The 12,307-nt window shown below is 37.4% G+C and overlaps 1 protein-coding gene across 2 annotated transcripts in view; it reads right to left on the bottom strand.

Moving 5' to 3' along the window:
• Positions 1-8,576: 8,576 nt before the first annotated feature.
• The window catches only part of TRAPPC6B (trafficking protein particle complex 6B), a 22,637-nt gene continuing 18,906 nt past the window's right edge, over positions 8,577-12,307 (bottom strand). For both annotated transcript variants that reach the window (XM_006835322.1, XM_006835323.1), the window contains 2 exons: positions 9,462-9,555; positions 8,577-8,608 (listed from right to left, as the gene is read on the bottom strand). In XM_006835322.1, coding sequence (XP_006835385.1) covers positions 8,577-8,608; positions 9,462-9,555 — 126 coding nt within the window. The remainder of the gene's footprint in view (positions 8,609-9,461; positions 9,556-12,307) is intronic.

The following is a 12,307-nucleotide window of genomic DNA, read 5'->3' as shown; positions in this document are numbered from 1 at the left end:
CCACAGGGGCTTGGCCTCCTGACCAGGTATGCACGGTCTGCATCCGAATCCTCCTCATTTATTGTTTGTTTAAGGGACGCTGCCTGTCTTAGGCGGTCAGTGCGAATTCCTCAGTCTTACCAATCATTGAAACTCATTGCAGCATGGCAATGGCTCTGTCTTAAGTTGCCGGGGTTCCACGTGATCCTTACCCGTCTCTGGCCACACGTCCAGCATAAACAGCCGTCATCCGAGGAAGGCAGGGAGGGAGGAGATCGGCTGGGGACCCCATACGCAAGACGTTGCCAGCCCACCACCTGCTCTAAGGTGACCAAGCAGGATCACTTTGCTGAGGTTCAATCAAGTTCTTAGGGGATCTTACTCTCTAGCAGGGGTAGCAAATTAGTAGCCACTCAGTGTTCACTTTGAGAATTACTTATATCATAAATTTGAGCATGTAGCTGATGAATATCCACAGACAAGTGTATATTGTTCCACACCCTCCTAAAATGCTGTTGGATTAAGTTCCAATCAATTTCTGGGTTACTGAAAGATAACACAAATCTACTTATACCATGAGTAACCTTAGCTGGGAGTGTAATCTGGATATATTGGGTCTTATTTCCCTTTAAGCGATCTTCCTTTCTCTAAAGCATTTAGTCTGTTTTGTGAACCTTTGTCTATTTACTCTTGGATCATATGAGCGAGACTAATATCCCTAGACATTTGATTTACATGGTGGGGAGGGCAAAAAAAGGTAACAATTCCTATTTGCACAGTGATTCTTGACCTGAGAGCAAAGGCATGTGGTACGTCTGTCATCTTTAATGTATGGATTTCATCTTCCTGGTCATGACATGGGCACTTTTATCTCTTGCCTTACATTTCTACATTATTACAGGGAGGGGTGTGGAAATATGTACCACTGCTACTTACTGCCTTCATCAGAGGAGCAAAGCTTTATAGGAAACCCGCAACTCATATCTCATTTGCCAGAGTTATGACCATAACCAGGCCTAATGATAATGATAAGGCTGGAAGATGTCTTTTAAGAGAACATAGTGCCATTCGTAACAAAAATACAAGGCTCTATTAGAAAAAAGGAGCCCTGGTGTGGCGCTGTGGGTTAATGTGCCAGGCTGCAAAGCTGTTTGAACTGCAAGGTTGGTGGTTCAAGCTCACCAGCGGCTCCTTGGAAACCCTATACAGACAGGGTCACTGTGAGTTGGAATCGACTTGATGGCACTTAACAACAACAAATTAGAAAAGAAGGGGAGAGTGGCTATTGGATAAACAACCAGCAGTATCTACCACAGAGGGCCTAGATTACCAATCAACAGCCAAACTAACTGTATTATGTGTAGCCTCATGTTTTTTTGCTGGTAAGTTATACATATGAAGGGGCTTCCAAAAGTTACTGGAAAAATTCCATTATCTTTTCATTATATTTTCCCACAAACTTTTTGAAGCCCCCTTTTATTGTCGAGGGCCAGGGAAATCTGATTCAATTAAGGTAACGTGCCCATTATTTAAATTTACATTTCATCCATTATTAATGGATGAGCATGTATTTTCCATACTATTCACTCAGGAGAATAAAATTCCACAAAACAACCTCTATTAACTACCAAGCTGGTGGATCTCTAATAGTTAACTGAATACCAATTTTTGTAGCAACTCAGCCTGGAATTAGGATATTTTTCAGGCGTATAGGAACAAATAGAGAAGTAAAAAACATTTTAAACCAATGGTGTAATAAAACTTACAGACCTTAAAGTTACCAAGGATTTCACAAAAGTATTCTCTGATTTTAGAGAATCAGGAGAAAAGTTCCCCAACTCTTAGCAAAAAACCTTAGAAGTGTTGAGAAATCATACATTTTAAATAAAAGAATTTACAGATGGTTATTAGAATAGTTTAAAATTAATCAGATCTGTGGAAGCACTTACCACATGAGTTTGATTGCAACTGTGTTCATTACTTCCAGTTATCAGGATACTGTACTATAATTATCATATTTGACATGGATTGAATTGTGTCGTCCCCCAAATTATGTGCGTTCTTGGCTGGACCATGATATTCAGTGGTTTGGCAGTTATGTGATGTTCCCCTATGATGTGATCTGATTTGATAAACCAATTAGAGGATAAAGGGTGGGGTGTTGTTTTTGTTGTTAGATGCCATCCAATCAGTTCTGACTCAGCAGTCCTGTGCACAACAGAAAAATACACTGCCTGGTCCTACGTCATCCTCAAAATTGTTAAGCTTGAGCCCACTGCTGCTGTCACTGCCAGTCCATCTAGTTGGGGGAGAGGGGGGCAGTCTTCTTCTTTTCACTAACCATCCACTTTACAAAGCATGATATCCTTCTCTAGTGACTGGTCCTCCTGATATAACATGTCTGAAGTATGAGAGACAAGGTCTCACCATCCTTACTACTAAAGGAGCTTTCTGGCCATACTTTTTTTTAAATTTTGAATCGAATGAAAGTTCACAGGGCTGATCATCAGTTTTACATTCAATAAATCATATACCTTGTTTCACTACAATGATTATAATTACCTCAATGTACCATCAGTTAAAAAGTATTTCTCTCTATTCATTTTAGCTCTTTTTATTTTTTTAAACACCCACCAAAGGGCACATTCTGCAAGTCTGCCTCCTGGCCGCTAGCTCTCAGTTCCTCTTTCCATGAATCTAGAGTTCTCAGCTGCTTTCTCTCTCCATGTCCTCATCTCTTACTCTTGTTTTTTATTTTTGTGAAATGAGTGACAGTTTACATGGGAGAACATCAGCTTTACATTCATCCTGTCGTGTTTCGTTTCATTGCAGTGATTACAGTCCCCTCCATGCATCATCATTCAACAGCATTTACTTCCATTCCCCCTTTTTTTTTTTGGATGTACATCAAAAAAATGGAATATGTAACCATTCACACAACCAAAGGGTTGTTTTTTTTTTGTTTTTACCCTGGAAGCCTACCACCCCCCACCAGTTGCCAGCACAGAGCCCTTCTCCCTCCCTGAGCCCAGAGTCCCCAACTGCTCCATCTCTTCAAGTCATCCTCTCTCTCTGGCTGCACTGCTTCCAACACAGATTTGTTTGTTTTCCTGAAAATACATGGTACTTTTATTATTCTCCATCACTATAATTCAAATGTACCAATTCTTGTTGTTGTTGTTAAGTGCTGTCGAGTCGGTTCCGACCCATAGCGACCCTGTACAGGGTTTCCGAGGGTGTAAATCTTTACAGGAGTAGAAAGCCTCATCTTTCTCCCGTGAAGAGGCTGGTCTTCCTTATTCATTATCCAACTTTCACATGCGTATGAGACAATTGCTTGAATCAGGTGCACCTTAGTCTGCAAACTCTTAGTTACCTTTGCTCATGAACACTTTAAAGAAGTCTTTAGCAACAGATTTGCTTGATTTCTTAACTGCTGTTTCCATTAGTAATTGGAAAGTACAAAATATTTACACTTCAAAATTATGGTAGTTATTTAACCTAGTTCTGTGTGACAAGTGTTTACAGACTTCCTATCTATAACTTCGTATGATGTGTCAAGCTAACAGTAGACCTAGAAGCTACCATCAATGAACTTGTGTGTTCACACACTGGTGACCCATTTACTTTCTAGCATTTACTATATATGGTTGATAAAACATGTGAGTCAAAGACCACCTGATTGTTTTCAGCAAGCTAAGTAACAACAGCCTTCACACTTAACTTTAAAATGTTAATTTTTTAAATGCGGTATTGTGTTTTGATCTATCAATATAATATCATGCTGTATTTTTATGTAAATAATGCCTGGGTTATAATTTTTGCAAGCCCCACAGATCTCCTCACAAGTTAGTTTCCTATGTTAAAGTGCATGTTATTTACATGGGCATGTTATATGCAGAATTGCACTGTGTGTTTCTATGTACAGGTTCCTCATGAGCACAATGAAGTATTCTGGAATACTCTTTCTTTGCAGTGCTACCCATAGCTTGTGATTCACATAGAGCCATTGCATAGTCAATAAAGCACAGGTAAACATCTTTTTTCTCTGCTTTCAGCAAAGATCCATATGATGTCAGCAATATCCCTCATTTCCTCATACTCATTTGAATCTGGCTTGAACCTCTGGCAGTTCCCTGTCAATGTACTGTTGCAGCCGTTTTTGAATTATCTTTAGCTAAATTTTATTTACATGTGATAGTAATATTGTACAATGATTCCCACTTCCATTGGGTCACCTCTCTTTAGAATGGGCACAGATATGGACCTCTTCCAGTCCACTGACTGACCAGGTAGCAGTCCTCCAAATTTCTTGGCATAAAATAAGTGAGATCCTCTAGTGCCACATCAGTTTGTTGAAAGATTTCAATTTATATTCCATAAATTCCCAGAGCCTTGTTCTTTGCCAATGCCTTGAGTGTACCTTGGACTTCTTCCTTCAGTACCACTGACTTTTTTTTTTTTTTTTAATGTTTTATTGTGAATTATGTGATAGTTTACATGGGAGAACATTAGCTTTACATTCATCCTATCATATATCATTACATTGCCATGGTTACATACCCCTCCATGCATCATCAACCAACCATATGGGTACCACTGACTCTTAAAATGGTTGAACATAGACCATTTCTTTTGGGTACAGTGACTCTTTATTCCTTACATCTCTTTTGATGCTTTATTTAGCATCTTTTAATATTTTGGAGTCCTGGTGTGGTGCTGTGGTAAAAGGTGGTTCAAACTCACCAGCCTCTCCTTGGAAACTCTATACAGGGTTGCTACAACTCGTATGGTCTTCAGTCATTAGTGTGTAATTCATCAAATCTATTCTTGAGATCATCTGTAAATTAAAGTATGGTATGTTCAAGTTCACATGTTGACTCATGGACTTGTTTTAATTTTCTTCAGCGTCAGCCTTGTTTCTATCACCTAGGCCATATTTTCCAACTACTGATCCTTCCTCTTTGTTTCCACCCTTTGTATTCTAATCACCAGTAATTTACAATACATCTTGATTGCATGTGTGGTCAATTTCAGACTGAAGAAGTTTGTAGAGTTCAGTTTCGTCATCACTGGCTTTAGTGGTTGGTGTGTAAATTTGAATTGTAATGGTATTAACTGGTCTTCCTTGTAAGCTTATGGATATAATCCTAACACAGACAGAATTATACTTCAAGATAGTCTTCAGATGTCCTTTGTGATGATAAATGAGACACCATTCCTGTTCAATTTATCATTCCTGGCATATTAAACCATATGATTGTCAGAATCACAATGGCCAATACCAATCCATTTCAGCTCACTACTGCCTAAGTATCAGTCTTTATGTGTTCTATTTCATTTTTGACAACTTCCAATTTTCCTAGATTTATACTTTGTATATTCCATGTTTATTAATGGATGTTTACTGCTATTTCTCCTCATTTTGAGTTGTGCCCCATCCGCAAATGAAGGTTTTAAATGCGTTACTCCATTCACAATCATCATGGTCAACTACTTTGAGGCAGGTCTTCCCCAGTAGCATTATGAGTGCCTTCCTACCTGATGGTCTCATTTTCCAGCACTATATCTGAAAATTTTCTGGTGCTATTCATCATGTTTCAATATTCCATATTCTGGTACTGACGGTGTCTCACTGCTATTCATAAGGTTTTCAGTGGCTCAACATTCAGAAGTAGCCTGCCTCTCCTTCCTTCTTCCTACTCTGCCTTTCTCTGGAAGCACTGCTGAAACCTATCCACCATGGACATACCTTGCCGATGTTTAAAATACTGGTGGCATAGCTTTCAGCATCACAGTAACACACATGCCACCACAGTACGACAAACTGGCACACAAGTGGTGGTTATTAGCAATTACGTGAGCTTAATGAACTTTGTTTTAAGAGTTGCTGCTTGCTGCTAATGGTTAAGTAGTAGACTACTAACCAAAAGGCTGGTAGTTCAGGCACACCCAAAGGTACCTCAGAAGACAAACCTAGTAATCTGTTTCTGAAAGGTAGTAATCTTGAAAACCCTATGTAGCAGTTCTACTTTATACATGAGGTAACTTTTTATATCCTATGCTGTTAAATTGGTTCTGATTCATATCAACCCTATATAGGGTTTCCAAGGAATGGCTGGTGAGTTTTAACTGTCAACCTTGTGGTTCAAAACAACCTTGCAGTCAAATGCTTATCCATAGTATATACCATTTCAAAATCTGAAAGGAAAAAAAAAATTTTATTCTAGATCATCTAAGGATTAACCAAACCAAAAATCAAAGCCACTGTCATAGTTGATTACAAATCATGTCATAATTAAATTAAACTGACATCTTTATAATACTACACCTTTCTACTAGGGAAAAAAAAATTGCAAATTAAATGAGTTTTCTTTTATATCCTAATTTTTTTAAACTGAATTGAGTGAAGGTTTACAGAGAAGATTATCAGTTTTATGTTCAACAAGTTGTACAGTTTGTTTCATTTCAATGATTGCAATCCCATTCATGCTCAAGTAAATTTTTATAGTTTTTATTTCATGTTTTTAACATTTTTATTAATTTCATTTCAAGAAGTTACCCTACTTAGTTTGCCATCCTCATGGCAGAGAACCCAGTGAAACCATCTTATTTGGTGTGTCATTATCTCGTTCAGTAGAGTTCTCTGTCAAACAAATATATGCATACAAGTAATAATTAAATGATTAACAAAGTACAGCTTTAATCATCAGAGTGCAGAAAACCCAATATACAGAGTTCCAAAAAAAACCTGAATTAGAGATACCTGCTTAGGCCAGATCACTTCCCTTTATCTATTTTACCTTCCAATCCTATGAATGAGTATGACATTAAAATAGAAATTAAGGCCATTCGGAGTCACACAAAAGTACCAGAGGAAAAAGAACGAGACAGACAACCAAAGAGTAAGTTTGCCTCTAGCATTCTGCAGATTTAGGATCAAACAGATTTAGGCTCATTGGTGTACCTAACTGCCTTTGGGAGAAGATAGCTGAGTGGATATGGGAACTTCTCCAAGGAAGTAATGCTTTGTCCTTCACATTACAAAAGCAGAAAAGGTAGGTATTAGAAATGGAAAAGGTACGCTACCACATAAGCACTGATACCAAAAAGATATGGCCCAAATATGTGAACTGTTGTGTTTTTTTTAATGTTAAATACCTTTATCTTTTACTAAATTTTATTTTGTTGTTGAGAAATATACACAGCAAAACACACCAATTCATCAGTGTCTACATGTACAATTTAGTGACACTGATGACATTCTTCAAGCTGTGCAACCATTCTCATGCTCCTTTTCTGAGTTGTTCCTCCCTCAGTAACATACACTCACTGCCACTTATAATGTTCCCATAAAATCTTTCAGGTTGATGTTATCACTTTGATCCAACATATAGGTAGTTCTTCAAGAATATAATGTTCACGGTAGACCTTTTTTACTAGTTATGCTAACCAACTGTTTGGTTTTAAGACTTCAGGGGATAAAAATTTAAGTGATCTAATTGCCCACCCCTCTTCCCTTGGGGAAGAGAATAAGGATTAAATATAAAAATGAAAGAACCTTCACCAGCATTTCCATGCATGGGGAGGAAAAGTTGAATGGCAGTAACAGAATGAGAAGTATAAAAATTCCTTCACAAATATATTTAAACTAAATATATTTCAATGAGTACATTAATGGAGCTCTCAACAATGGGATCCTATTAAAATGAAATTAAGTTTTTAAGCAATTTTGGCAGTCAGATATATACATATATAATGTATAATATGTATAAAAGATGGAATTCTGGTGGTGGTGTAGGATAAGCACTGGACTACTAATTGCAAGGTCTGGTTCAAACAAGCCACTCCTTGGAAACTGTCTAAGCAGGGTCGCTCTAAGTCTGAACTGACTCAACAGCACTTAACAGCAACATACATAATATATACACGACATTCCTATACAGATATAAAATTTTCCTCAATATAAATAAATTATAAGCAATATAGTAACATTTTAACTTAGTGTACTTCTTGAGTTTTTAACAACTAAAACAAATCCCTACTCATTGTGTGTTAATTATTACACAACTTATCTGAATTGGTGCGTGTTTTTCTTTTATGCTAATTTAACAAAAACTCAGTTTGCTGCTTTATTTGCCATTAAGGACACATTAGTATCCTGGTGTGTGCTGTAGGATAAGCCCTGGGCTGTGAACCACAAGGTCGGCAGTTAAAACCCACCAGCTGCTCCTCAGTAGCCCAGTACAGGATTGCTATGAGTTGGAATCGACTCGACCGCACTTAGCAATAATAACACATAGGCAAATAAAAATGTCTAAAATAAGGGTACTACATCTTGGTGTCCTGTTCGTTGAAATTGGATTTTTTTCGGTTTGAGATTTATCACTGAACTATGTCATGGTTCCTTTATCTGTTTTCCTTGGTGTGTGTTAAAATACAATCTACACCTGCTTAAGACTGTGTACTTCATCATATAAGTTAGCAAATACCTTACATTAATACAAACTTCCAACAATTAAATCATTGCTGCTTGAAATACGGTATACATGAATAATTTATCTCTACACTGTTGAAGTCTTGAATTTCAGTGTATCTTACAGTTTCTGTATCATCACCTGAAATTTACCTAAAAAAGAAAACAATGAAAAATCATTGTTTAAGAACTTACATACCAAAGAGACAAATTTAAAATCAACTTTCTGTTATATTTAGGAAGTAGTTTCAATCAAGAAATTTGCTAGGTCAAACAATTTCACAGCCTTCATAATATTCAATAAAGTAAATTCATTTTTATGGGATGATTGTTTCTCTGTGATTACTATCTTTTGAATGTTTCATTGCTGCTTATCACTGTGAGTGCAAAGGTAATACAGTAAATCTCAAGTCAGTTTTATTCTTGGTAGCTCCAATAAAAAGATGTTTGGGAAGAATATTGGAATAAAAGATTAAGAATTGACTTTATCAACCTTGATAGAAGTTATTCTAAGAAGCTGTTTACAAACTATAAACAGATTTTCAATACCATAGGGAAATTTGCTCTTAAAAGAACACTTCAAAATTTTTTTTCCTTTAGAGAATTAGCTATTGAGTGACTCATAAATTTGGATTTCCTTAGCAGATTTTCTAAATCATTGTCTATTTAAATAAATTACTGAACAAGAATGTAAGTGTGCTACATATTACTACAAGGAACTCTGGTAGCGTAGTGGTTACAAATCGGGCTGTGAACCTTAAGGTCAGCAATTCAAAACTACTAGCTGCTCCGCGGAAGAAAGATGAGGCTTTCTGCTCCCGTAAAGATTTACAGTCTCAGAAACCCTGTACAGACTCCACAGCACATAACCAATGCCACTACATATTACTAGACTAAATGTTAAACTGATAAAAGTAAAATGAAACTTAGCATTTTCAATTTCCTCTAACTAAAAACAAAATAGCTGAAAATTTTCAATATTTACAGTAATTTGAATTTAACTTACAGGCAGGCATTGAAGATACTTCTGCTGTTACAATACTTTTTATTCCCAAATTTGATAAGCCACCTCTGATTAAGCCACATGTAAATGCTAAATACTAAAAAAAAAAGAAAGAAATTAAAATAGCAAAGCTACTGATAAATATGATATTTAGACAAGTTATGCTATCAGTAAATCATGCTGGCTATATATAATGTAGTGGAAAATTTTCAAATGACTGAAAAGTCTGATTTAAAAGATTTTTGGTATTATGTATATAATTCATTTTCTGATCATCCAATATCCAAATATCATTCCTATTTTAAGAGTATTTTTGGATAAGTAGGAAGTGAAGCCTCACTTCTCACTGTAAACTATGCTTGTTAAAATGTGGTGCAAATGCTTCACAATTAAAGCATGGATACAAGACACGCTCAGCCAGTTGGAGGGTACTACTGGTATCTAGTGGGTAGAAGTCAGAGATGCTACACAGCCTTGACTGCCCAGGACAGCCCTCACAACAAAGAAAGATCTAGTTCACTAAGTCAATCGTGCTGAGGTTCAGAACCTTGTCATAAAGAAATTAAAGAATGGGGAAAGGAACAGGACGCAGACAAAGCTAGGACAAAGAGAGAATTAAATATAAATAATTCAAGGATTTTCTGATTATCTACATTTTTGTATCATGTATGTGTTGATGTTCAGCAATACTACTGCTACTGCTATGTGCTATCAAGTCGGTTCCGACTCAGACTCTGTATGGGGTTTCTGAGACTAAACTTATTTACATAAGTAGATAACCTCATCTTTCTCCTGAGGAACTGGTGGATTTAAACTGCTGACCTTAAATGGTTAGCAGCCCAATGTGTACATAACTAACTAAATAATAAAGCATATTATTGCTATTTAATATACATAAATGGGCGCTATAAAAGTAACTGACCTATAGTCATGAAGTTTCTAGCTGAAAAAGACTGTAGAGATGGTATATCCAAGACTTCCTACCAGGGAATCTATGTTGTTAGGTGCCATAAAGTCAGTTCTGACTCAGTAACCCTAAACACAATAGAACAAAATACTGCCCAGTCCTGTACCATCCTCACAATTGTAGTTATGTTTGAGCCCACTGTTGCTGTCACTGTGTCACTCCATCTCTTTGATGGCCTTCCTCTTTTTCACTGACCCTCCACTTTATCAAGCATGATATCCTTCTCCAGAAACTGGTCCCTCCTTAACAACATGTCTAAAGAACAAGAAGCAAAATCTCGTTATTTTTGCTTCTAAGGGAGCATCTGGTTGTACGTCTTCCAAGGCAGAATGGGTGTCGTTAAGTGCTGTTGAGTTGGTTCTACCCCATCGTGATCCTGTATAGGGTTTCTGAGAAGCTGGTGAGTTTAAACTGCCAACCTGGCAGTCTAGTGTTTATCCTACAGTGACAATATATAAGAGGGTCCAGAGCTTACATCAGATTCTCAAAGATGTCCGTGACCTCAATTAAAAATCAATGATCTTGTCCTCTTTGCACAAGTCCCCCCAAACGTTGTTAAACATCTGAAAGGGCTACAATGAAGTAAGTTAGTAAAATAATGAAAACATACATACTAATCATATTTTGGAGTCCTGGTGTAGTACTGTAGGGTAAGCCCTGGACCGCAAGGTCAATGGTTTAAACTCACCAGTCCCTCCTTGGAAAACCCTGTACAGGGTGGCTAAGAGTCAGAAATGGCTCGACGGCACTTAACAATAAAAATGTTTTCAATTCTCCCTGTAATTACAACCTGGCCACTCCAAGAATAAATATGCAATCCTAAATCAGTGAAACTAAATTATTGAAGTACCATATCCATTGTATTGGTTCAGTTTATCAGCATCTCACAGCATGTAATGTTAGGTGCTGTCAAACTGCTACCCACACATAGCGACCCCATGCACAACTGTCCGGTCCTATGCCAGCCTCACAATCGTCATGTTTGATGCACTGCTCCTACTACTACCAAACCATCTCGTTGGGAATCTTCCTCTTTTTTGCTGGCCCTCCACTTTACCAAGCATGACGTACATCTCCAGGGACTGGTCACTCCTGATAATATGTCCGACGTATGAGAGACAAAGTCTGGCCATCCTGGCTTCTAAGGAACATTACGGCTGTACTTCTTCCAACACAGATTTGTTAGTTCTTTTGGCAGCCCGTGGTACTTTCAATATTCTCCAGCGTGTAATAATAACTATTTTATTTCCTGCACTTACTAACATTTGCAAAGTAAGGAGCCCTGGTGGCACTGTAGGATAATCACTGGACTGCTAACCCAAAAGGTAGCAGTTCAAACCCTCCAGCCACTCCTATGGAGGAAGATGAGGCTGTCTGCTTGTGTGAATATTTATAGTCTCAGAAACCCTAAGGAGCAGTTCTACTCTGGGTCACCATGGGTTTGGTTTTTCTTATGTGCAAAGTATCTTCATGTTAAGATCTTTATAGACACTGAAACCTCAAAATAATCTTATGAGCATGTTATTAATGAGGACACCAAGGTCCAGAGGGATTATATAACTTAGTATCAGAAATCTAAGTTGTCAGCTTTCTTTAAGAAATATGATTACTTATCTTTAATTTCTACTCAAGGTTAGAAAATTTTAAACTCTACAAAACACAAATATATTTAGTATAAAATATGTGTTCTTAAAAACAAACACTAGAGAACAAACAAGATGGCGGATTGGGTGGACATATAGCAGAGAGCTCCGCCAACAACAACAACAGAATACCCGACCAAGCAGGTTCAGGGGATGGTCCCAGAACTCTGAACCACATATAAAGGAATAATTAGAAGGTTGGAAGGCTCACAGCTGGGGGAATTTGTGGCAGAAGCAAG

Source organism: Chrysochloris asiatica, unplaced genomic scaffold, assembly GCF_000296735.1.
Source record: "Chrysochloris asiatica unplaced genomic scaffold, ChrAsi1.0 scaffold00017, whole genome shotgun sequence".
Lineage (NCBI taxonomy): Eukaryota > Metazoa > Chordata > Mammalia > Afrosoricida > Chrysochloridae > Chrysochloris > Chrysochloris asiatica.
Note: the sequence above shows the minus strand (reverse complement) of the source record. Positions and strands in the feature narration are given on the sequence as shown.